Source organism: Misgurnus anguillicaudatus, chromosome 25, assembly GCF_027580225.2.
Source record: "Misgurnus anguillicaudatus chromosome 25, ASM2758022v2, whole genome shotgun sequence".
NCBI lineage: Eukaryota > Metazoa > Chordata > Actinopteri > Cypriniformes > Cobitidae > Misgurnus > Misgurnus anguillicaudatus.
This window is the reverse complement of record NC_073361.2, coordinates 19,829,678-19,857,084: the sequence shown is the minus strand read 5'-3', so window position 1 is coordinate 19,857,084 and position 27,407 is coordinate 19,829,678. Positions and strand designations below refer to the sequence as shown.

At 37.4% G+C, this 27,407-nt stretch overlaps 3 protein-coding genes across 3 annotated transcripts in view; all 3 read left to right on the top strand.

Moving 5' to 3' along the window:
* Positions 1–10,810, top strand: part of map3k22 (mitogen-activated protein kinase kinase kinase 22) — an 88,436-nt gene extending 77,626 nt beyond the window's left edge. Inside the window, exons 15-18 of the mRNA XM_055181988.2 lie at positions 1,775–1,906; positions 5,126–5,255; positions 6,832–7,009; positions 7,209–10,810. Coding sequence (XP_055037963.2) covers positions 1,775–1,906; positions 5,126–5,255; positions 6,832–7,009; positions 7,209–7,437 — 669 coding nt within the window. The 3' untranslated portion in view covers positions 7,438–10,810. The remainder of the gene's footprint in view (positions 1–1,774; positions 1,907–5,125; positions 5,256–6,831; positions 7,010–7,208) is intronic.
* A 1,009-nt stretch (positions 10,811–11,819) lies between these two features.
* cry-dash (cryptochrome DASH) lies at positions 11,820–20,175 on the top strand. The gene is made up of 14 exons (XM_055182634.2): positions 11,820–12,033; positions 12,780–12,952; positions 13,092–13,185; positions 13,299–13,429; positions 13,781–13,929; positions 15,208–15,296; positions 15,370–15,443; positions 15,794–15,883; positions 15,974–16,053; positions 18,279–18,338; positions 18,445–18,602; positions 18,687–18,806; positions 19,179–19,355; positions 19,456–20,175. Exons 1-14 carry the CDS (start codon positions 11,971–11,973, stop codon positions 19,555–19,557), a joined length of 1,560 nt encoding a protein of 519 aa, XP_055038609.2. The 5' UTR covers positions 11,820–11,970; the 3' UTR covers positions 19,558–20,175.
* Positions 20,176–21,180: 1,005 nt separating this feature from the next.
* Positions 21,181–26,286, top strand: myd88 (MYD88 innate immune signal transduction adaptor). The gene is made up of 5 exons (XM_055181302.2): positions 21,181–21,771; positions 21,977–22,099; positions 22,214–22,394; positions 24,964–25,055; positions 25,441–26,286. Exons 1-5 carry the CDS (start codon positions 21,468–21,470, stop codon positions 25,593–25,595), a joined length of 855 nt encoding a protein of 284 aa, XP_055037277.1. The 5' UTR covers positions 21,181–21,467; the 3' UTR covers positions 25,596–26,286.
* Positions 26,287–27,407: the final 1,121 nt, after the last annotated feature.

Genomic DNA, 27,407 nt, shown 5'->3' with positions numbered 1-27,407 from the left:
TGACGACTTTATTCAGCATTGTCTTCTCTTCCGCGTCTGTTGTGAAGCGCATGCGCGAGACTAATGTCACGTTATGTAGATGACGTTGTTGTTGTTGTTTTTTGTGCGCCCAGGCTTCGTTTACAGTCTGAGGGAGACTCACGCTGTAAGTTTGAGAAAAAAAAAACTTCGCAAACATGTCTGAGGATAACACGTCATCCGCGTCACTTCAGTCACGTCACTTTAGTCTTGCGCATGCGCTTTACAACAGACGCGGAAGACGATGCTGAAAAAAGTCGTAATATTTGTATTTTTGGACCAAAATGTATTTACGATGCTTTAACACATTCTAACTGACCCACTGATGTCACATGGACTACTTTGATGATGTTTTTATTACCTTTCAGTATACCATACATAGATTTTTAATGGAGGGTCAGAAAGCTCTCGGACTAAATATAAAACATCTTAAACTGTGTTTCCAAAGATGAACGGAGGTCTTACAGGTTTGGAACGACATGAAGGTGAGTCATTAATGGCATTATTTTCATTTTTGGGTGAACTATCCCTTTAACAATAGGTGTTTTATTACCTTTAATTATTTGTATACTTTTAAGTACTGACAAAAAAAACCTAAAAATCCTAGCTAAATAGCATGCATTAGCATGCATTTTTTCATGCAAAAAGTGCTGTACAAGATTATTAAAAGCTGTAATTTAACACCATATATGTGACCCTGGACCATAAAACCAGTCATAAGGGGCAAATTTTGGAAAATCATTTTTAAATATCACATAAAAGCTGAATAAATAAGCTTTTAAAGTATAGGACCATATTTGGCTACAAATTGGATACAACTATTTGAACGGCTGCAATTGGGTGGAATCAAAATATTGAGAAAATCGTCTTAATAGTTGTCTTAATTATGTCCTTGACAACACATAGTAATGATAAATAAATTTTCGATATATTTACGATAGACAAAATATATTCATGGAAGATGATCTTTACTTAATATCCTAATAATTTTTGCCATTAAAAAATCTATAATCATGTTAAGCCCGCCCCACAGACGCTACACACGATGTGATTGGCCTGACCAAATTTTGGTTTTTGAAGCTGTTAAGTGTATTGTGAGTGCCTAGACTAAACCCTGGCAGCAAATATATTTTGCGGCCGCTAGGGTGCGTCTAGATTTCTAGGCTAGTATTGTTTGCTATTGCTACAAATTAAGAGTTTGGTTCCAAAACTAAATGAATATTAAAAGGCAAAGATTAATGCACATTTATACTGATCCAATAGATTTATAGAATTTTGAAAAAAAAAAAATCCAAAAAACTTGGATTTACTGCATTTTGTGGAAAAAAGTTTTTATAATAAATCTTTGAAAATCACGTTATGGATTTGAATTTTTAATGTTATTATAACCTAAAGATGCCATGCGAAAGTTTGTAACAGAAAATAGTTTTTCATCTTGTCACTTTCTTGGTATAGAAAACACGTTTTTACCTAAATCAACGTTTTTACCGAATTATCAAAATGGATTTATTGCGTTTTGGAACCAAACTCTTCAAATATACCTGTTTGACTTATGACTGGTTTTGTGGTCAGGGTCAAATACTATTTGAAGTCAGATGTTTCAAAAAGCCTATAGTTTGCTTTAGCAACTGTACATTGCAGTTGGATTCTTATCTGTCTGATAGTGAGCGACAGCATCTGCCATAGCATTTGTAAGATGACACATTTATTCACTGGAAGGTTTTTCGTCACTTTCTGCTCACATTTCTCTCCACAGGAAGTGAACGCGCTGGAGTGTGAGATTCAGCTCTTGAAGAACCTGCGTCACGAGCGCATCGTTCAGTATTACGGCTGCTTGCGTGATCCAGTGCAGAAGAAGCTGTCCATCTTCGTTGAATTTATGCCAGGGGTGTGTATGTATATTGTGTTTGCTGCATGTTGTTTGTCAGAGGGGTTGTGAGGCGTTTACTCGCACGTTTTTTCAGTCCTCAAATATTGTTTCCTTATGTGTTTATGCATTATGTATCTGGCCCTTATCCATGCCGTGCCAACTTTCGTGGGTGGCATTTTTGCATGAAAACCTTTGTTTGTGCATCTTTGAGCCCTTTCAGCATTTTGGATGCTGTATTTGCAGATTTAGGAAGCTGTAAAGTATGCCTGATCGCATAAGTCTCCAGTCAGAACGATCCGCAAAATTGGATGTTGTGAAAGTACATTGCATTTTTGGTTGTGTTATTGAATTTGAAGTGAGGCAAACTAAGTGCTCCTCCACCATACAATATAGTTTTCATTTTTATCCGCTTAAAAAAATCGCCATATTTTATTTTGTGCCAACATACTTAACTACTCATGTAACAGTCTTTAAATAGGGAAAACATGGAAGTGTTTGGTGGCTTCTAAATTCATCCCTGTTTGGATCCTAAAGAATGAATGGGGCTAGGCTAAATGCTACACATTCACAATGCGCTGTACAAAGATTAAGTGCACGCATTGAAAAAAAGATAGGTATGTATTAATTTGTCTAAGTTGAGGTAAGAAAATAGTAAAATATTGAAAAACGGTGGTGTTTTCCTTTAACGCTGGATTTTGTTGAAATGCGGTGGTCCCAACTGGGTCACACGCCGCAAGTAAAACTGCATCAAATTCTGTGTTTGGATGTTGATCGGCGCATAAGTGCAATATAATGTAAATGACACAAACGCATGCAGTGAATTATAAGTTATCCTGAAATAGTGGGATAAAGTTTTGTTTGTGTTGCTTGTTCGTGACTCGCCCCTCCCGCGGTACGCCTCGTGGGGGTCGAGTATATTCGGAAAGAATCTGTACAGCAGTCTTTTATAAATCTGACTCTTTGAATAAATAAGGACATACAGCATATGCAAACAAACATTCGGATTACCAGCCGCAATTTATTTTTAGCAAGTAGTGTTTCAAGACAATGTCATTGTTAAACTTGTAAAATGAGTCTGCACTTTCCAAGCAATGGCAAACCCACGCTGATGTTCTTTGTCAGCACAACCGCACTGTTTTATGAGTTAATTTTCCTTGCGAATAATAGCATCAGTCTTAACTAGCATCATATGTGGCCTGTCCCATCCATCAATCTGATTAAATATGCATAGAGTCTCATTGTCACATATTGTTTGGAAAAGGGGAATGTAATGTTTCACTGTGGTCTCTGGCAAACGGATACATCACTGCCCTGGAGCCAAAGCCACCAGCCGCTCCGAACCACTGCAGGGTCCTGATAAGCACAGGGGTGAAGTACAGAGAAAAAGAGAAGAGGATATGAGAAACAGAGGAAAAGACATTGAATGAGTGAGATTAGAGTGAAGAATGCATTGCATGAGGACAGAAATTACAAGGTTGCTAGGATGTGTAGGAGTATAATGCGGTAGGAGTATGAAACACAATGAAGCATTGGTTTTAACTTCCAAAACAAGGAAAGGTAGGAACACCACAGCTACAAAAAGCCCTACCTGTGAAATCAAGGCTAAAGTCTCATTATCTAATTATGAGATAAGAGCTTTTTGTCTATCTATGTAGGATGATTTTAGATATGTGGAAACAGAAAATCACAAAAAAATGGCTTGGTTTTCACAAACAGGTTCACAAATGTATTAGTCAGGGTCCTTGAAATTCTTGAAAGTTTGCAAATCTGGGTGAAAAAATTCAAGGCCCTGGGAAGTTTTTGAGCATATACATACATAGATACAGGTCATTGAAAGTAGTTGAATCTATTTTATGCAAGAAGTTTTCTGGAAAAAAATCCATATTATTCCCTGTGGAGTGTAGGATAATATTAAAATTCTAGACTTTTTAAGCACACGTGTTAAACTGTTCGCTTTAAATGCTTATATCTTCTGTATGCGAATGTTGATTCATACCAAAATGCTTTTTTGCATAGTTGACACATGAAAACATCTCGGGTTCCGTATGTAACTGTTGTTCCCTGAGAAGGGAACGAGACGCTGCGTCTTCCTTCCCATACTTCTTGCGTCCCTGTAACGCCATCTTTGGCAATATTTCAGATAGTGATATACTTCCTGGCTCACGTGTCACCCTGTTTTTGTCGTGAAGCCTCACCATTGGTTGAATTTGATATACACATTCAGACGCACTTACCCCTGGAGGCGTCCCCAAAGTGTCACCGCAGTGACGCAGCGTGAGTTCCCTCGAAAGAGAACTGTAACAATGCATCTTAAAAGGTAACACAATGTAACCTTGCTCTCACTTGAAATGTGTCCCCACATTTAGTCCTTGAATTTGAGGGTATTGGAGTCCTTGAAGTTAACTAAAGTGTGTGAACCCTGATTAGTGTACTTTCACAGAGGTGACATTTCGAGTGCACATCATTCAGACGAATTATGAAAAGCCTGTGTGCTTGAAAACATCACCTTTCTGTACTTCCATTAATACATTTTTATTTTTCAGAGCCGTTGTGTGCCGACCTTGCCTTGTTATGCTTTAATATGTTTTTTTTTTTTGGTCATGCACCCATTTTAGCTGGTGATTTGCGGCTTGCCAAAGACATTATAATGCTTCATAATACAAATATGACACCATTTGAATGGAGCAATGCAAATCTGTCTGCGGTTTTCTGACTGTAGCGTCGCATGTGTTAGGCGATGTAGTCCTTAAGGAGACATTGTTTCCACACCGAGGGGTGTAAACAGGAAACCTGAGGAAATATGAACTTTGTTTGGGCTAGTGTTTCAAAGAAACAGACGTATGCGAGGATCGTTTGGCACTAGGGTCTGTTTTTCCGAAAACTTAAAAAAGATTCAGGGTTCCGAGAAGCCGAACGCATCCAGCTCCAGATTTATAAACATCTAAGCGGATTTCCCTGTAAGCAGCTTATTGATGCTCTTAGTAACAATCACTCTTTATAGTGTTCTTCATCGATTTACTTTGTTCTAACATATTTTTGGGTAAAATAATAGTTATTTACAGTATTAATTAAGAGAGCTACATAGAGGTATAAAGTTCAAACTTTTATGATTTTTGCTTTTGAACATAATAACATGCATGCATACACTTTGTATTGTATAGCTAAATGCATGGCAAGATATCATTCTGATAAAATTTTTGGTATGTACTTAACAGTTTAATACTTCTGTGTACGCAGGGGTCTATAAAAGACCAGCTGAAGGCGTATGGAGCGTTAACTGAAAAAGTAACCCGCAGATACACCAGGCAGATCCTGCAAGGAGTCCACTACCTGCACAGCAACATGATCGTACACCGAGACATCAAAGGTACGTCGAATTAAATTCACCACGAGTTTTACTTGCAACGGACCCCAGTGGTGGGTGCTTGCTGTTTGGCTTTGTAATGTAAATCAGGGATCGCGAAACCTGATTGTTAATTTGCGTAATCTTACAGGTTTCCTTCAAGCATAGTTGCACCACCCACAAACTTAAAATGTATCATTGTTTTGTTTCAAGAGGCACACCAGTAATGTTTTTTTATGTTTAGATTAAAGGAAAACACCACCGTTTTTCAATATTTTACTATATTTTCACCTTAACTTAGACGAACTAATACATCCCTATCTTTCTTCAATGTGTGCACCCACTCTCTGTACAGCGCGTTGTGAATGTGCTAGCATTTAACTTCGCCCCATTCATTCCTTAGGATCCAAACATGGATGAATTTAGAAGCCACCAAACACTTCCATGTTTTCCCTATTTAAAAACTGTTACATGAGTAGTTACACGAATGAGTATGATGGCACAAAATAAAACGTGGCGATTTAAAAAATGAGAACTATATTGTATGGCGGAAGAGCACTTAGATTGCAGCTCTTTGACCTAGGGCGCAGTAATATTGATGGATTTTTGATCGAGAGGGGGAGTAGTCAGGAGTGATGATGTTACATACTTGTGTAACTACTCATGTAACACTCTTTAAATCTGGAAAACATGGAAGTGTTGGTGGCTTCTAAATTCAACCCTGTTTGGATCCTAAGGAATGAATGGGGCTAGGCTAAATGCTAACACATTCACAACGCACTGTGCGAAGATTAAGTGCACGCATTGAAAAAAGATAGATATGTATTAATTTGTCTAAGTTGAGGTAAGAACACAGTAAAATATTGAAAAACGGTGGTGTTTTCCTTTAAGCCAGGACTCTTAATCTTAAACCGTGTTCGGGAAACTGACCTGAATTTGGGTCTGATTTGCTTTAGACAACAGTACTTCCTATATATTTTTGCATAGCAAAACTCTCCCAAGTCCTGCTTGTACTACCACTGAAATGACCAGCTAATTTTATTATTAATATAATATAATATAATAATAATAATCTATAATTTAGACAGTCCTTCTGCTAGACAGAGACTCTTTAACTTCTAACTGTTATACCAACGTCACAAGTAGACTTGTAGGTTGCTATCTAATGCAATGCATTTGATATGTTTTTAAGTATGGCCATTTGGGACCGCTGCCTGTGTAAGCCATAAAGTCTCTGTCCTACCCCTAACCGTTCTGAATATGTGCTCTGTGCAAAATCTTTCTCTGTCCTCTTCTTGTCTTTTATCGTTTTCGGTCTCACTGTTCACAGTACAGCGAGACTTCCAGGGTGTGGAACTCTTGCGGCTGGCGGGACTTAGTCACTACTCAAACAACCACAAATCTCACGGCTAACATGGCTATACAAGGCCACCTCCGACGGAAAATCATTACTGGATGCGTGGGAAGAAAGACTAGTGTCTCGATCTTCAACCCCCACAACTATAAGCAGCTTATAATTTTCTGCAGTCGTCATCTTGGTGAAACAAAAACGCATGCATGTCTGGTCGATGTAAACCGATCCACGTTTGTTTCCTCACAGGCGCTAACATTCTGAGGGACTCCTCTGGAAATGTAAAGCTGGGAGATTTTGGAGCTAGCAAGCGCATTCAGACAATCTGTATGTCAGGGACAGGAATCAAATCAGTCACTGGCACCCCCTACTGGATGAGCCCGGAAGTCATTAATGGAGAAGGTTATGGACGCAAAGCAGATGTCTGGTATGTTTTTATAGAAATTTAAACTTAATAATAATAATTTATACGATTTAAATACTCATTTTATGTGATTTTCCTTTGTATAATAATTTATAGTATGAAATCTTCTCTTTAAAACTTTTTCATATTAACAGTCTTAGGAATCACAACTCAAAGTGCCGTAAATACTCATTGTTTGCTAACACATGTTTTTTTCTCTCAGGAGTGTGGCTTGCACAGTTGTAGAGATGCTAACTCAAAAGCCCCCATGGGCTGAATACGAAGCAATGGCTGCGATTTTCAAGATCGCAACCCAGCCCACTAAACCAAACCTGCCTGAAGGTGTGTCCGACACATGCAGGGACTTCCTGCGGCAAGTATTCGTGGAAGAAAAATGCCGACCCACTGCCGAGGGCCTTCTCAGCCACCCTTTCGTGCAGGGTGCCTTCTGAAATCCCGACGGCATCCACAGATCTACGGTCTCTCTGGAATCGCCCAGGGAAAACCATACATCTGTCCGCGGACAATCACCACTCTGCCTTCCAGGGTCCGGAGAAACCCATCAGCCAGCCAAGTGAGAACAAACAAGCCCATAAAAAGGGATGCAATGTCTCAAAAGATTCAACGTTAAGATACAGCACTAAAGTGGACAGCCAACCTATTAACACTCTGATAACACATCAGTTATCTTAATCTTGTGTTGCCCTATCCCAATGTGCACTTGATGGGTGCAGTTCACTAAAAAGCAGGGTGTCCCATTTATCATTTTATGATAAAGAAGGGTGTATATGAGTGTCCTATTTGTGTGTGGTGCACACTATTACGGAGGACAGTGAGGGTGCCATTAGGGACAGGGCTTAAGGTGCTAAGGTAGCCTTTTCACAAACTTAGGCCTGGAGTATAGACCAAAAGTTTGGACACACCCACTCGTTTTTTATTTATACATTTTTCTATATAATATAATAATAATAAACTTATCCAAACTATGGCATAACACAAATGCAACTTTGGAAATTATGTTGGTGACTAAAAGCATCCAAAATAAACCAAAACTCTGTTATATTTTATTATTTGAGATGCAGTCACCCTTTGCCTAGAAATTGTTGAACCATATGCGTGTCATTTTTTTTTAAGAAGCTTCTTAAAGGAATAGTCTACTCATTTTCAATATTAAAATATGTTATTACCTTAACGAAGAATTGTTGATACATCCCTCTATCATCTGTGTGCGTGCACGTAAGCGCTGGAGCGCACTGCGACGCTTCGATAGCATTTAGCTTAGCCCCATTCATTCAATGGTACCATTTAGAGATAAAGTTAGAAGTGACCAAACACATCAACGTTTTTCCTGTTTAAGACGAGTAGTTATACGAGCAAGTTTGGTGGTACAAAATAAAACGTAGCGCTTTTCTAAGCGGATTTAAAAGAGGAACTATATTTTGTGGCGTAGTGGCACTTTTGGGAGTACTTCGACTCGCCTGAAAAGTCCGCTCCCCTTCTCACTCTCATAATGGGAGCGGGAGGGTGTTACTGCGCCCAGTTGAAGTACTCCCAAAAGTGCTATTACGCCATAAAATATAGTTCCTTTTTCTTTAATATTCAGTGTAAGTCATCTATTTTAAAAATAATATTTTAAAATAAAATTAAAGTTTTCTAATAACAAAAATTAATCTGTTTGGCACAGGTATATTTTTGTCTACAAAAGTAATTTGAAGCATTTAACCATACACCTTCAGCTTAAATGATTTTTAAGATCATAGTTAACATTTTAGTCAAGTGTGTCCAAATTTTTGGCCTGATATTGTAGTCTGTTTTTTACGTGTACGCACACGGTCGAATGCACAGCCTTGCAAAGTACACTTAATTTAACTCATACAGTCCTGCCGAACAATATTGGCACCCTTGGTAAATATGATCAAATAAGGCTGTGAAAATTCATCAGGATTGTTAATCCTTTTGATTTTTCATTAAAAAAATTCACAAAAATGTATTCTTTCATTGGATAATAAAAATGTTGGATAATAAGAATTTAAAACTTCCAAAAAAAAAAGGAAATTGCATCTCCTGGGCTACATACTACAGTATTCTGTAGGCACATGTGAGCGAACAGTACGCGCGCACTTTTCTAATCACGAAAATTGCATTGTGCGTACCGTACACGGACCATGACGTACACTTAAAAATTAGACCATACTTCGTCCTTTAATGATAAAATTCACCAAAACACTCACCAAAAAAACAGTTGTAACGTCGAATTATCAACGTTATCAAAGTAATTCACTTTAAAGGTGCAGTGTGTAATTTTTAGAGGGATCTCTTGACAGAAATGCAATATAATATACAAAACTACATTATCATGGGTGTATAAAGACCTTTTTATAATAAATCGTTATGTTTTCATTTTTATCTGCATGCACGAGGGTCCCCTTATGTGGAAGTTGCCATTTTGTGCCACCACGTTTCTACAGAAGCCCTTAACGGACAAACATTTTTGTCTCTGACAATGACATGTTTTTCTGGTGGCAGCTACTGTAGCTTCTCTATGCATTTCAAAAGCAAAGGGAGAGCAGTGGGCTGAGCCGTTGGTTGCAATTCGCAATCTCACCACTAGATGCTGCTAAAATGTACACACTGCACCTTTAAATGGACTGCAATACCGTAAACTTCTAATATAATACAAAATATTTGAACAGGGCTACAATGGTGAACTTTAGCTAAGCATCTGCGACTACAGCATCCAAGAAAATATTCAATTGTGTCTTTAGCAGTGTTTTCTATTTCCATGCACAGCTACTTCTCTATGAACAGTCAGTCTATGGTGTTACAGGTTCAAAACTATTCGGCAAAGCACTTAATACACTTACACGTGTTTTCTATCTAGAAGATAGATGGGGTCACTGCCTAAACTATACCGATTGGTATTGCAGTTTACATAGGTTAATGTTGACCTAAGCAGTTGAATAGATCCCCTGATGTATTAAACAGTATAATACATAATGTGATACTCGAATCACATCGCTGGACAAATCACACAGGTTCTTAGCACAAATGTATTAGAATTTGAATCTCAAATGGTGGCTAGAAGTCTTTTTTTATTACTTTTATATCATTCGGTCTTAAAGTGAGATTTATTATTACCTCTGTAGCCCTGGGTTTAATCCTAAGTGTCATTGAAAATAAATTTAAAGACCTTGTGGAGCAAATAGATAAATGTACTGTACAATGCTCATTTGAGGGATTTTTTTTAAAGATTACTTTATGTTTGATGGTTAGAATCTAACCAAATAAAAATGACACAAAATATGTACCACCACCAAAGTGGGTGGTAAAGACATGTAAAATGTATGTCATTTTTTTATGAATGAAGACTGTATAAACAAATGTTTTTTATATAATGTAAAGTTTATTTAGTTAAAGTTGCTCTTGTTTTAAAGCACTCTCTTTACCCAGAGTTAATCACTGTAAATACATTCCCATTGCACTCTGTGACTCAACATAGAGCACATCAAAAAATCAGATTTGAGAAATATTTTTATACAGTTTTTTTTTTAATTCAATGTTCGGAATGACAATACCAAACGTTTTTGTATTATACAAATTACCCTAAAGTGTCAAAGCAATATTACAGAGAAGACGGCTGGTATGTTAGCATCTTTGTACTGTCTGATCCATTTAATACAACCAAAGAGCAAATTATATGCTTGAATTATGGATTTGGTAAATTCAGAGCTGTTCCGTTTTTGACCAATATTGTTATAATAGCCACTTTTTTGGTAGACTACATGCAAACATTTTTATTTTCTTCACGTACATCATTAAGTTATGACAATTTTTTTTAAGATGCATTTGTTTAAATGCCACTCTTCAATTTTGTCCTCATATGTTACTTTTTTAATGCTTGAATGCTACGTCCTTAACTCAAGAACTACACCAGCGAAGATCAAACCAGCTGTTTGTTAAACATCTTGCAATTTGTGCCTTCTCTGATTTCCTTATTCTGAGAGGTCAGTGGTTTTTAAAAACATTTAATAGTGGAATGTGTAACCTGAAGTCCTTTAGATGGTTTCGGTAACATGCAACGAAGCCCTAAAGGACACACTTGCTGAATATCTTTTACTGATGATTGTATTGTAAATACATTGTACCAAGTCATAATGTTTCGTTATATTCATAGTACTTTAGTCACAGTGTATTATTAAGATTGTGGAGAAGTCTGGGTTTTAGATGAGAGTAAACGTGATCTTGACCTTGACTGGTTTTTGAGGGGCTAAGAGGGTAGTATTCTGTGCTGCCTTGATGAAAAAGCCTGGAGACATTTGTAATTGATTTTGTACATTGGAATAAATAAAATTATTGTCTAAAATAAGCTTGTGTTTTGTTTTGTTATTATGCATTTTAACTGAAAACAGTACCTTGTCGTTCATTTAATATCAAAATATATTTGGTATTGCCTTACTCTTTTAATTACAAAACTATAAAAACAATGTACCCGTGACATAACGAGTCCTAACATATTTATTTGCGTTATAAAAAAAATAATTTTGGAGGAAAAATCGTCTACTGCGCAGTTTAAAATGACTGTTTAGAATATGACATTGAGGTACCGCGAGACCTATTCGAAAGCTATGCTTTAGGATCGCTCTCGCGGTACTATGGCCTCAATCAGTCTGCGCAATGCCACATGCAGTCAAGCAACTAATTTGGCTTGTTCGCCGCGGATGACGTCAAAGTACCGCGAGAACGAGCTTAAATTAGCCTTCTCCATATGATTTCTTTAATCGCGCTCGTGGTACTTTGACGTCATCCGCCTGTCGGTTCTTTCAGCGCTGCATAAGTCGAACAAGCCAAGTGTTTGGTAATAGTCCCACGTGCATGTTTGTGTTACTAAACATGCACGTCACCGCTTCTCACTGAACTCTTCGCTCTTCTTCAACGAAACACTACAGCTCGTGTCGTGACTTGCACAGTTCCATACAGTTTACAAAATGTCTGCGACTCGTACGGTTATATGTCTGCTGAGGAACGACCTGCGTCTTCACGACAACGAGGTAAATAGCACAGACTTCTACTAGCTTAGAGCCGCATATGTAACTAGTCTGCTAACAAACTTCCGCAATTGTGTGTAGATTTTTGTATATTCTAGTCGAGATAACACGTATTAGTCATCACTTATTCATAATGAAACAAGCATTTTATTCATAAAATCCCCAAAATAATAAATAGGAATCTTGTTGAGTTGGCAAATATATACATATTTAGCTAAACTCGGACGCTTATTGGGCAGCTCGTGGGCAATCGTCATAAGGGGCGTGGTTACATGAGATTCTTTTGACACGTGCCTAAAGCATGTACCAAACCTGTAGAATAAGTAAATACATGATCCAAAATAAAGTAAATATCTTTCTTTAAATTAATGATGTAATGTGTTGTGTTTAAATTGTTTCTGTGGTTATTTTTATTTATGTATTTTAAAGAACTATAAATTTCAGTTTAATGGGGTAAACTAAAAGTTAAAAATTTTAATTGAGGATATATTTATTTTTTAATACTTTGTAAGTATGAAATTAATTTACTTACTGTTTGTAAAATTAACTTGGGGGCCCCCCACCCATTTACCGTTTCTGATTAATAAAATGTTCCAGACTACAGCTTGGCATAACTACAAAAAAAAAAAACCTAGTTTGTTTATTTAGTAATCACTGCTGTAAACATAATATTGTGAATCCTCAAATTTTTAAAAGTTTTGTTTATGTCCATGCAAATAAGCAGTGATATTTTGTCTTTATTCATGCAGGTGTTCTGCTGGGCTCAGAGGAATGCAGAGCACATAGTTCCCCTCTACTGCTTTGACCCACGACATTACCAGGGCACGTATCACTATAACTTTCCTAAGACAGGGCCATTTCGTTTGCGCTTCCTCCTAGACAGTGTCATAGACCTGAGGGCAACGCTAAAGAAACAGGGCAGGTGAGAACACCAATCCACCCTTTATTTTCTTAAGCTTATACACTTAGACTATCTATTATATCAACATATTTGACTGTATATAAATATAATCTATATTTTATAGACACTGGTGTTTATGTAATGCCTATTATGTTTGCAGCACACTGTTGGTGAGACATGGAAAGCCAGAGGATGTTGTTAGTGATTTGATTAAGCAGCTGGGATCAGTCACTGCTCTAGCGTTTCATGAGGAGGTAAACCAGACAACATTCCAGAGCCATCAGCATTGACAGACATTATTGGTCAATTACTACGTAGTGAATGTTGAAGTTCATGAAGTCTGACACTTTCCATCCACTCCCTGTAGGTGGCGTCAGAGGAAAAGAATGTGGAGAAGAAGTTAAAGGAGGTCTGCTCTCAAAACAAAGTCAAAGTCCAAACTTTCTGGGGGTCTACACTCTACCACAGAGATGATCTCCCTTTTAGTCACATTAAAAGGTAAGTTTTGCATTTAATGCAGCCATAACGAACAATTAATGTATAAACTATTGATATTCTCATGCAAAAATTGTGATATTTCCTAAGATTAAACTTATTGGTTTGTAAATAATAGTTTTTAAATATAAAAACGGTTGTCCCAGCTCATTAAAAATACAGAAAATATTTAATATAAATAGGAATGCCCTGGATTTGGTTTTCAACAAGTTAAACTTTCAAAGGACATTTTGAAAAAAGTACTGGAAACAATTTGTTTTGCAACTCCACTGTAACTTCCTGATTTATAGGGTCTGATGAGTAAATAAAGTGTCTATTATGATGCCATAACTATGACTATTCATGTTTTAAAAGGTTACCTGATGTTTACACTCAGTTCAGAAAGGAAGTCGAGGGCCAGGGAAGAATAAGACCAGTGTTTCCTACTCCAGAACAGATAAAGTCTCTTCCCCCTGGACTAGAAGAAGGTCCTATCCTGACATTTGAGGCACTTGGACAGACAGGTATCTTGATTTACATAAATGTAGTATAATTTAAAATATTTAAATCAGACTTATCATTCAAGTCAGTACACTTACATCTTTAGCTTGATGAGAAATTACACATCCTTTAGGACAGTTTTGTGCTCCAAACTAATGCTGTTTGCACAGCACCAGCAACTCTGTCACTTTGTCACGCATCTCTTTCAATGAGGTTGTTAGAAGTCCACCGCAGTAAATGACGAGAAATTGAGAACTGCTTCACTCTAATTGATAGTCATTTCCGAAAGTCGTCATCATTGCATAAAGTTGAACTATTTTTAAAGGATTAGTCAATTTTCTTTACAAAATCCAGATAATTTACTCGCCACCATGTCATCCAGGATGTTTGTGTCTTTGTTTGTTCAGTCGAGAGGAAATTATGTTGAGGAAAACATTCCAGGATTTTTCTCATTTTAATGGACTTTAATGGACCCCAACACTTAACAGTTTTAATGCAGTTTAAAATTGCAGTTTCAGGGGACTATAAACGATCCCAAATGAGGCATAAGGGTCTTATCTAGCGAAACAATTGTCATTTTTGGCAAGGAATATAAAAATATGCACTTTTAAACCACAACTTCTCTTCTTTCTCCGGCTGTGTGACGAGCCAGCGCGACCCCACGCAATTGCGTCATGACGTGGAAAGTCACGTGTACATATATGAAACACATTTGCGGACCATTTTAAGCAATAAACTGACACAAAGACATTAATAAGTATCATTCGACATACAACAACGTCGGAACAGTCCTCTTTCTCCACGCTTGTAAACACTGGAGCATAGTTTTCCATACGTCATCCGTGACGGCTGGCGCGTCACAGGATCGGAGGAAGAAGAGAAGTTGTGCTTTAAAAGTGCATATTTTTATTTTTCTTGCCAAAAATGACAATTGTATCACTAGATAAGACCCTTATGCCTCAATTGAGATCGTTTAGAGTCCTTTGAAACTGCAATTTTAAACTGCATTAAAACTGTTAAGTGTTGGGGTCCATTAAAATGAGAAAAATCTTGGAATGTTTTCCTCAAAAAACATAACTTCTTCTTGTCTGAACAAAGAAAAACATCAACATTTTGGATGAGATTGTGGTGAGTAAATTATCTGGATTTTTTCTTTTTAAATTGACTAATCCTTTAACTTTGTCGAGTCAAGAGACATGCCCACACTTGTTCCTGTTTGACTAACATTGTACAATTAAAAGAATTGTGTGTAATGTAATGAATCACTGATGAATTGAGTTATTTCCTGTCTATGGTTTCAGAGCCAGTGGACAACTGCCGATCGGCCTTCCCATGTCGTGGTGGAGAGACAGAGGCTCTCGCTAGACTAAAACATTACTTCTGGGAAACAGTGAGACAAATTCCTCCACCATCATTCTTCAATTAAACTGGTATTGGTTTTAAATGTCCTTATTTTATCGCAGAATGCCGTTGCATCTTATAAAGAGACTCGGAATGGCTTGATCGGAGTGGACTATTCCACAAAGTTTTCTTCTTGGTGAGCCTTGTTCGTTTGGCTTCAAACTAATGTTGTAAAATGCAAAAGCAACGCATGCTGAATGATGTTAAACATTAAGGGGCACTTTCCCGGACAGGGCTTACAGTAGTCCCAGACTAAAATGCATGTTTAAGCTGCCTTCATTTAAAAACACCTCGCACTGACATATTTTACCAAATATTAATGCCAATGTTTTGTCTAAATGCACACCAGCATTGTTTTTTTTTGTTTTGTACTTAAATGTCCTTAAATTTAACTAAGGCCTAGTCCTGGATTAATCTAAACCCTGTCTGGGAAACTGCCCCTACAAGCTATTTACATGATATGAATTTTTTACCATACTGCTTCAGGCTTGCATTGGGGTGCATATCACCGAAGTACATCTATGACCAGATTAAAAAGTATGAGGCTGAAAGAACAGCCAACCAGAGTACATACTGGTGAGTACTGTATGTGAGATGCTGAATCAGTGCAAGAAACACAGTGTTTAGCAACATTCCAGAATGACGCGTTAAATTGGTTTTCCCCAGGGTAATATTTGAGCTTCTGTGGCGGGATTACTTCAAGTTTGTGGGTTTAAAATATGGAAACCGAATATTCCATATCAATGGTATGTCTGGATTTTTTTATTAATAACATTTTGTTATTTCATTCAGATTGTATTTTTTATGTTTTGTAAATTCTACAAGTGCTGTTCATATTATTAGAATATCATCAAAAAGTTGATTTATTTCACTTAGTCCATTCACTACACTCTAAAAACAAACGGTGCTATATAGCACCAAAAGTGGTTCTTTGCTCGTAATCATAGAAGAACCATTTTTAGTGCCATATAGCACCGGTGAAGCACCTGTGTAGAACCATATAGTGCTTTGTAGAACCATATGTGGTGCTATAGTGGTGCTATATGGCCCCTATATGGTTCTACACAGGTGCTTCACCGGTGCTATATGGCACTAAAAATGGTTCTTCTATGGTCCAAAGCAACAGTTTTGGTGCCATATAGCACCATGTTTTTTTAGAGTGTAGTATATCATATTCATTCATTACACACAGACTGATATATTTCAAATGTTTATTTCTTTTAATTTTGATGATTATGGGCCCTATTTTAACGATCTAAGCGAATTGCATGGTCTAAACGGGCGTGTCTGAACCCACTTTTGCTAATTTAAACGGAAATGCGCCAAGCGCACGGCCTAAAAGGGTTGTTCCTATTCTCCTAATGAGTAATGGGTGTGTTTTGTCTCAGCTCTCATCCCCTTTAAAAGCCAGTTGCACCTGGCGCCATGCCTTATCCCTTTTTAGAAAGCAGAATTTGTAAACTGAAAAACTAAGCGGAGGGAGAAGACCACCAGTGTAAGATTGATATTTAAAAAATGCGTTTTAATTTGTATTGAAATTGTTATTTTTTTAGATTAAAACCTTTAAAAGACGTTTTCTTTCAGTCATGGAATTAAAAATAGCAGGCTTTAAATTGCTGTAAATGTATTAATATTCTACATAATCTTTGTAATCTCATAAAATAATTTGCAAATATGCAAGAAAAGGTTTGTTCTCTAAAAATACAAACAACAGATAAAGTATTTACAAACGTGCGGAGAGCCGAAGCGTTTCAGCACTCGGACAGCGCCATGTTTTTTTTTTTTTAAGCATTACTTAAAAAAAGGTTCTCATCTCACAATATCCACAGGATGAGAGTCATCATATACAATAAATCCGTGGGGTAGCATTTAAAAATATTTAAAATAGATACATTTGTTTAAAGCAAAGCATTTATTTACTTACCAGGCTACAGGTGAAGCAGCTCTTTACGCCTTCTAAGTTAACGTCTCATCATCGGTCCTCATTCATGTCCAAGAGAGTCAATAATAATATTTTACATATACATTTTTCATATTTAAAAGCTTTTTTGTGCTGCTGCGCATCCATGTGTGTGATCAGCAAACCTGCGTTGTCATCCCGTTTATAGGCGCATATTACTAACGAGCTCATTAAATAACAAAAACACTATTGTGCCATAGACTTTAGAGCAGGTTTTAGTTGGTCAATGGCGTAGTCTATTTTAGTTGCATCAAAATAGCAACATGCCAACAATGCGCCTGAACACACCTCGTTTTCAGACCAGAACGCCCATAGGTGCAACATTGGGCGCAAATGCATTTGCTATTTAAACAACGTGGCGACGGTGTCGCTAAACGTGAAAATGATAATTGCGCCGGGTTGAAACTAGCAAAAGACACTTGCGTTGCACATTGCGCTGCATTGCGCCAGGTGTATGATAGAGCCCTATAACTGATCCCAAATTCAGTATCTCAGAAAATTTGAAATTAGGGCCGTTGTGAGACTGCTGGTCATGCGTAAAATCTGCCATTTCCGTTCTCTGGCTAGTTGATCGATGCATCTGTACTTCACAAATATCTGTTCAGTCATTTCCGGTATTTAACTAATTTAAAGTCTTTCGCTGCAAAACCCTCTAAGCATTTCTTAACCTCTAAATCCACTTCTTTAAGACATAATAAACAATAAAATCACTAAAGATGCAACTACGCGTAGAAACATTGCAAATGATGAAAGACAAAATTCTAAATCTAAGAATCATGAAACTAAACCACACATTGGGGGAGATGTGATGCATGTGGCTGCCACATTCAAGTTGTGTTTAGGTTCGAATGTGATCCATGGTCATTTCCTTATGCCGACGCTGTATATTACTTTTTCCAGGAATTTTTAGAACTCTATGAAACATAACATGACAAAAAGTATTTGTTTTCTTTTTTTATGTTAATTGCACAAAACTTTATTAATCTAAATGAATTGCCTTATGATCTGAAGGTCTGCAAGATAAGCATGTGCCATGGAAGACAAATATGACTCTGTTCAATGCATGGAAAGGTAATGTGACCTTAAATTTGGAATCATATGACCTAAAATATAGAATCAATTGATCAACATTTCAGTGAATTATAAGATAAGAAGTCTTTTTACCAAATGTTTTCAGAGGGGAAAACAGGGGTGCCATTTGTAGATGCAAACATGAGGGAGCTTGCACTGACAGGATTCATGTCAAACAGAGGACGGCAAAATGTAGCCAGCTTTCTCACTAAAGACTTGGGTTTGGACTGGCGACTTGGTGCAGAGTGGTTTGAATACCTTTTGGTAGGAAATATTCATTATATTTGTGTGGGTGGATTGATGGTTTTTGGTATGATAACTCTATGCACGGTTATTTTTTGACGTTAGGTAGACCATGACGTCTGCAGCAACTATGGAAACTGGCTTTATAGTGCAGGAATAGGAAATGACCCACGAGAAAACAGGAAGTTCAATATGATCAAACAAGGCCTAGACTATGACGGCAATGTAAGTAACAAATACTTGTGCAATATTTGGGACAGTAATGGCTGGAGTGACACAAATTGTGTTATCTTTGTGCGACTTTGTCTTTATTTTCCGTTTGGCTTTTAAAGCCTAAGCTTAAAGTATATGAATCATAATTTTATCCACCTCTCCTGGCATTTTTTTACTTCTTATATATTCTTTATTGTCACGTAAGCGAACAGCTTCTGCCATGACTATAAATGTAAATTCAGGAAGGGGAAGTAACACGTGAGTCAGATAGAGATTATCGCAGTATGATAAGACGTCTGTAGCCTTTTCTTCTTAGACACAAACTTAAATCTCTCTATATATTCTTACACAGGAAATATTTTATGATTGTGTCTATCTCTTTAGGGGGATTATGTCAGACTTTGGGTTCCAGAGCTTCAGGGTATTAAAGGTGGGGATGTGCACACCCCCTGGACCCTCAGCAACGCATCACTTGCACATGCCCAGGTATCTCTCAATCAGACGTACCCCTCCCCGATTGTCATAGCACCCGAGTGGAGTCGTCATGTCAACAGTAAAGCAGTAAGAGTTCAATAAACTAAAATAATAAAATATTTATCATTAACAAATAAAGGAAGCATGCATATATGGTTAATATTGTAAAACATATTTTATTTTATAGTCTGGTGCGCCATCAGCAAAAGGGAAGAAGGGTCCTTCTAACACACCAAGGCAACACAGAGACAGAGGCATTGACTTTTATTTCTCCAAAAATAAACATTAGGAGGAGTCATGTGTTTATAGTTTTTTTCCCACAAAGCTTCTGGTAAGGTTACAGGTTACAATGTGGAAGTGAAAATTTTAAATAGTTGTGTAATATATATAGCTAAATAGCTTTCCTTTACCCTTTACATGCCAACAACTACCTCTTCTGTGTAATGCATTGCAATCCATGTAACTGTATATTTTTGTATATATTGTTTTAAATACAGAATCATGGTACAACTTTTGTAATGTACCTGCAGATATCATGGTTTAATGGAGTACTGTATGAGGTTTTTTTCTTTGTTGTTTATTGGGTTAAACTTAAAAAGGTAAAGAGCTGGGGTTTCGGAAAAAACTGTTTCTTGCATGAACCCATGTACTGTATGTGTTTAAATAATGCACACATTTAGACCGCCAACTTCATTTATTGAGAAAAGGAAGTGAGTAGTGGTGACTGTTTCAGTTAAAAAAACGAGGGAAAAGCTGTAGTGGCAGCTGTATCAGACCTACGAATGCTGTGGAGACAGATGTATCTATTAATATGTGTGTGGGGGTGTTATTGGCAATAAGAAATATTCAATATTTTGCACTATTTGTAGGTCACAAATAAAATAAACGTTAAATTCTTTGTACAAAAGATCACGTGTTCTTGCTTCTTTTTGGACTTTTAAACCATGCATCATCAGGTTTTGCACAAGTCATTGGTCTAAAGCATAAAGCAGAATTTTAATATAATTTACATTTTTGCTATGCTTTGCCGAACTAAAGTCATTTTTAGTGATTAACTGTATTGTTTTCTACATTAAATCATCCTACTTAAAGGTGCAGTGTGTAAATTTTAGCGGCATCCAGTGGTGAGGTTGCAAATTGCAACCAACGGTTCAGTCCACTGCTCACCCATCGCTTTTGAAACGCATGGAGAAGCTACAGTATGGTAGCGCCACCGGAAAAACATGTAATTGTTGTAGACAACTTAGTAAAAAAAAGTTTGTCTGTTAAGGGCTTCTGTAGAAACATGGTGGCACAAAATGGCGACTTCCCTCTGTGTATGTAGATAAAAAGGTCTCATTCTAAGGTAATAAAAACATAACAGTTCATTATAAAAAGGTCTTTATACACCCCTGATAATATAGTTTTGTATATTATTTTGCATTTCTGTCAAGAGGTCCTTCTAAAAATTGCACACTGCACCTTTAATGTAAAGAGCATCCTATGAAAATATACCCTTGATATTTTTAATATTAAATGAATGAGTAAGAACACGAAATCAAATTTTGATTCGACGATTAAGATCACTACACTTTAGCCTGAATTATAGACAGTGTCACAAATGCTTATAAATTAACAGTTAGCCATTTATATAATACTTAAAATAAAACTACATGACACAGCAGCAAAAATTGTATCTGCCACATTTTATCTGTGTATTTTAGGCCGCGCCCCTCAACAGTCAGCTTTCTGAAACTGCTAGAACGCAGATTGTAAAAGTAGAGGAACTTGCCCATATTTGGTGTGGAGGTTGCACACTTGTGAACAGGCCTGAGATCTGTTGACAGATCTTACTACAACGCACAAAGTCCCATCAGCTGGTCCCGAAACAGTCAGACTCCGCCCTTTTTATGTTAACCGTTCGCAGTCATGAATCCATTGGTTGTTGGTGTATTTCGTCACTTGTCTGACTGAGGTTTTTGCGAACATTTCCTCTTGACTGTAAAACGAGGTAAACATATTACACAGTTTTGTTCTTAGTAGCGTACTAAAATTGTTAAGATAGTTTATTTTTATTTTTATCAATTAATCGGTAGTTTAACAAATGACTTCTTAAAACATTTTAAGAGGCGTTTTCTCCTTGCCGAGGAGTCAGGCGTGGAGATTTAACGTTACAGCAACTTCCGCGGATATCCTAATATCGAGATTTTGCCCACAAATATGGCATCAAACTTGAGTATCGACTATGATGCGATTCCAGTAACGGCTTTAAACTGCAACCTCCGAAAGAAACTGGGATTGTACTTGAACCCCCAAAACACAGTGGCTTCAGATTGGAGAACAATCGCAGAAATGATGGACTTTACCTACTTGGAGATCAAAAATTTCGAGAAAAGAGACTGTCCCTTCGAGAAGGTTTTAACAGAATGGGAAACACGTCCGGATGCCACAGTTGCAAATTTACTGTCAATTTTGGAAAAAGCTGAAAGGAAGGATGTTATTTCAGACCTGAGAGACATTATAGGTATTGCACGCTCAAAAATAGATTTACTAGGAAGCTAATGTTATAAAGAAACCAAGATATTACCTTATATATATTTTTTTTACCCAAATATTTAATGACGAAAGACCCTCATATTGTTAAAGACTGACTAATGTATCACCACTGAGGAAGTGACTACATTTCATTTGTAATTTATTCGTTGTGATTGTATTTTCTGTTTGCACAGATGAAGACTGCAGAAAGCATTTAGAAAGACAACAGAAAATGCCTGTCCAGGTCCCTGTCGTGGACAGTTGTGGTCCCCGCACCCTGGAGCGAGACGGCATTACTATATACGATGATCCACAAGGTGTGTGTCTAACCCCATTTTATCCTAAACACACTACTTGAATATCACTTTCAGTTCCTTAAGTTTCTTTCTAAAAGCAAATAATCATTATTCTTGTCTGTGTCATTTTAACAGGCATAACACCGGAGACCTTTGATGCATTTATCTGCTACTGTCAGAGTGACTTCCAGTTCGTTCACGAAATGATCAGACAGTTAGAACAGGCCGAGTACAATCTGAAGCTGTGTGTGTTTGACAGAGACGTCCTTCCTGGTACATGTGTGTGGACCATCACGAGTGAGCTTATAGAAAGAAGGCAAGTCTTTTTGGGGTTGTGTATAATACTACTACTACTACTGCTAATAATAATAATAATGATGCATTTAAATTAGAGGTGCCTTTCAAAACACTTATGAACACCTTATAACTGAAAAACATGTAATATAATCATAAAAACATCAGATCAACATTAAGATAATTCATAAGTTAAAGGTGCAGTGTGTCAATATTAGTGGCATATAGTGGTGAGGTTGCGAACCGCAACCAACGGCTAAGTCCACTGCTCACCTATCGCTTTTGAAACGCATAGAAAAGCTACGGTAGCCGCCACCGGACAAACATGTCATCGTTGGAGACAACTTAAGGGCTCATTATAGTTGTGCGTTGATCCTACGGCGTAGGTTCCGCGTCGGTTTTCATTTATACTTTTGCGTTGTCGTCCGCGTCGACGTGCAAACACGCGCGCAGACCGCTGGTAGGCAGTATCCACGCGTGTAACCATAGTAGCAGTGCAACTGTCAAAGAAGAAGAAGCTTGGCAAGTTAACCCACAAACGAAGAAGAAACAGCAACTTGTTGTGTATGATTTGAGAAGACCAGCAGTGACGGAATAAATAAACAGCAACTTTTTGTCAGGCTACGCACAGGCTACGGATAACCTACGGCATAGCTACGGCGTAAGACTATAAATCAGGCTTTAGTAAAAAAAAAGTTTGTCCATTAAGGGCTTCTGTAGAAACATGGTGGCACAAAATGGCGGCTTCCATGTAAGGGGACCCTCGCTCTATGTAGATAAAAACGTCTCATTCTAAGGTAATAAACACATAACGGTTCATTATGAAAGGTCTTTATACACCCCTGATAATATAGTTTTATATATTATTTTGGATTTCTGTCAAGAGATCCTTCTAAAAATTACACACTGCACCTTTAAAGTGAATCAAAAAGCTAAAGCTAAATATTCTCATGCGTTACTGAAAGCTAGTTATTTTCATTTGTAAAGTTTTAAATGTGAATATTTCTCTTACAAATGTGCATTTATTTATCCCTCTGGAGCCGTGTGGATTACTTTTTCGAAGGATGTATGCGCATTCTTAGGGCTTGAAGGAGCCGCACCCTATATTCCTCATATATTCAGATTTGGTTTTCAAAAATATCTATGTGTTTGTATGAAAAAGGATGGACATATGTAACTTGGATGGCTTGAGAGTGAGAAAATCATGGAGTAATTTTAATTTTTGGCCGAACGAACTATCCCTTTTAAAGAAAATATAGCTGCAAGCAGCGATGACGGGCCCAAGCACTAAGCCACCATTGCTACATTTTAACCCTCCAGAAAACGATGCACGGTGGGCACCTGCATTTAAGTGGGTAAATAATATTAGTGGATCATTTTAGTGTTGGACTTTACATAAAACTAACCTTATCACAGTGCCCCTCGCCACATATGTTTGTGGTTTTGCTTTACGCTTACTAGCTGACATCTCTGAAGTCTGTACCTAATTTTATGACATTTAAGCTTTCTCAGAACCTTAAATACAAATAACGATAATGTTAAAGTTTGATACGTTGCCATTAGACTAGTCATTGTACACGATTTTACAGTGAAATTTAAAATGCTCACAAGAGGATGCACACTCAAAATATATATTAAAAAAAATGAAGAATCTAAAAGAAAAAAAATTAAGTATTATAAAATTATATACACAATGTCAAACATACTAACACATTCTATCAGTCATGGCAACACTTGACTATAAGATATCAGTAAGCCTTTAACAGTTTTACATCAGCTTTGTCTCTACATTATTCCCATGAAGTTTGACGTTTTTTTTTTGGAAATACCTTGTTAAAGTTTGTTGAAATTGACACACTTCCTGATGCCAGTTGGTGGCACTATGACTGTGACTCACAATACCCATATCATCAATAGGATTAGACTCAATGACCAAACATACACCTCAAGTTGTATTTTAATCAGACAATGTATGCGTTAGATATGAGATATGTTAGATCTGATTTTGCAAAAAATGTTTGCTTCGCCATGGAATCAGGATGTCAAAAATCTCTTCATCTTCAAGCATCTTTAATGTCTTTGTATCATGTTGACCAAGTTTGGTGGCACTCATTGGAGGACTATTTAAAAGTTCATGCACTTTTTGCAAAATTCAATGGAATTTATAGAAAGTGTTGTGGTCGATGAGAACAGTATATATACCAAGTTTTGCAGATGTGCATTCGTGTATGGATGATATGTGCAAAGTCTTACCCATTACGCGCCTGTCTTTGCCTGGGCCTAATTTGTGACAACTGTGTCCGTGTGCCAATCTTCTGTTTTTTTAGCATGTTATCGGCCCCAAAATAAACTGAGTGGTTAAAAAAACTCTTTAGATAAACATTAGAGCTTCGGACCTCGGCGTTTGGGGCCTTATAAGACAATTACTTCTGCGTGTATACTGTATTTTGGAAGATTGGTCCAGAAACGAGGACAGGACATAACAGGGGAAACGGATGAAGATCTAAGAGATGAAGATCTCCCCATAAAGAAATAAAACTAAAGATGCAAACCAACTAACATATACATTTTTTTTATATGTTGCCCCTTAGATGTAAAAGAATGGTGGTCGTAATTTCTGATGACTATCTGGACAGCGATGCCTGTGACTTTCAGACAAAGTTTGCATTAAGCCTTTGTCCAGGTACAAGTTCCTTAATATTTATTGAATTGCATTTACAATTTTTTTTCATTATTTTGTAAGCACTTGCCTTGTTCGAACCATTGGACTTTGTACATTAGTTGTTCTGTGACCCTGTATTTGATATCCATGCTAAAGTCTCATCATCTTGATTATGCGATTTTACTCATTGATTTCAATCTTTGTCAATATTAGTCAGTATTTTTCAGACAATGTTCTTTACATTATGTAGGATGATTTTAGGTAGAAAATCACAAAACAGTGACTTTAGCTGGGTTTAATTTACTGTATAATAATGCATAAAAATAATAATGCATGTATACAGTGAAAAACGTTCTTATTATACACAGATTGTATTATTTTTACATGATATCTTTCTCTGATACAGGGGCCCGCTCCAAACGCCTAATCCCTGTTGTGTACAAGTCCATGAAGAGACCTTTCCCAAGCATTCTCCGTTTCCTGACCATCTGTGATTACACCAGACCCTGCACACAGGGCTGGTTCTGGAAACGTCTTGCCAGGGCACTATCACTCCCCTAAATGTTTTCATAGACACCGTCTGCCTTTGGTTTGTGGTCATCCCTCAGTAAAGTACACTCTTCTTGGGGGAGGATAAAGGGAAAATACCTCATCGTGAAAAATACCTGTTGCTCACATGGGAGAGTTTCTCAGATTCAATAGTGGGTCTGCATTTCAATAAGGGTACTTTTTATGGTATTTAAATGAACCCTGATCTAAAGTTCTCTCAATTTTCTAAAGATATGTGAATGGGTTTTTTATACTTCTGTGTTTTTAAAGCTGTTTGCAACATGCAAAATTATCCTTTTGTAAGAAATCAATACATGCTACTTTGTTTTAGTATTTTTGATGTGTAAACTGACTACATAATCACACAGCAATTTCACTTTAAATGCGAAATGAAGTGCACTTTCTTCTACCTTTCATACTGGGAATGTTTTGTGTTTTAAATTATTACAATATACAAATATTTTATATTATAGACTATTATTAAGTGTTTCTTGGTATATTAGCAGGAAAACACAAATTAATAGATCATAGTTTGTTAACCATCTCCTTTGTCAACATGTTTTCATCTACACAGAGTAGATAGTGGCTTTTAATCAATCAAATGTGATCGTTTCCTGTTTCCTGATTATTTGACATGTTTTATAAAGGTCTGGCTCTTTGTCAAATTCATTTTTCAGTATTAAATTCATGTTCAAAGATTTTACCATTTTGTTTACAAATGTTATGGTGCATTCACACCAGACGCGCTGGGGGCGTCAAGCGCTAGTGATTTGCATGTTAAAGGAGTGGTCTACTCATTTTCAGTATTGAAGTGTGTTGTTACCTTAGCTGAGAATTGTTGATACATCCCTCTGTCATCTGTGTGCGTGCACGTAAGCGCTGGAGCGCGCTGCGACGCTTCGATGGCATTTGGCTTGGCCCCATTCATTCAGTGGTGCCATTAAGAGATGAAGTTGGAAGTGACCAAACACATCAACGTTTTTAAAGACGAGTAGTTATACGAGCAAGTTTGGTGGTACAAAATAAAACGTAGCGCTTTTCTAAGCAGATTTAAAAGAGGAACTGTGTTTTATGCCGTAATGGCACTTTTTGGAGGGATTCGACTCAGCGCAGTAACACCCTCCCTCTCCCATTATGAGAGGGAGAAGGGGAGCGGACTTTTCAGGCGAGTCGAAGTACTCCCAAAAGTGCTATTACGCCATAAAATATGGTTCCTCTTTTGGGTCCACTTGGAGGAGCGCTGCGTTTTGTTTTGTGCCGCCAAACTTGCTCGTGTAACTACTCGTCTTTAATGGGAAAGAGCGTTGGTGTGTTTGGTCACTTCTAACTTTGTCTCTGTTTGGTGCCATTGAATGAATGGGGCTGGGCTGGATGCTGTCGAGGTGTCGCAGCGCGGTCTCACAGATGACGGAGGGATGTATCAACCCTTCTTGGTTGGGGTAATAACATATTTTGGTGTTGAAAATGAGTAGACTATTCCTTTAAGTCAATGCAAAGACGCGAATAAACCTCCTGCGGCGTGGTACGCGTGAATGGTGCGGCACGAATTGAGCGTTTCGCGCAAATATCACACTATTCGCGCGTAGTTGGACGCTTGAACATTTGAGTTTACTCGCTTCATTCGCACGTGAAAGCCGCACGTGAAATTCTAGTCATTCGAGAAATTCACGCGGAAATTTGCGTCATGGGAGGGGCTTCTGCGAATTCCGCTGAGACTCCGTTCGCTTCCTATAATCACGTCACTACTACAGCAAGGTCCTGATTGGTTAATGTGGCGCAAAAATCCGGCGAAGTTCAGATTTTTCAACTCGCGCGTTTCCCGCC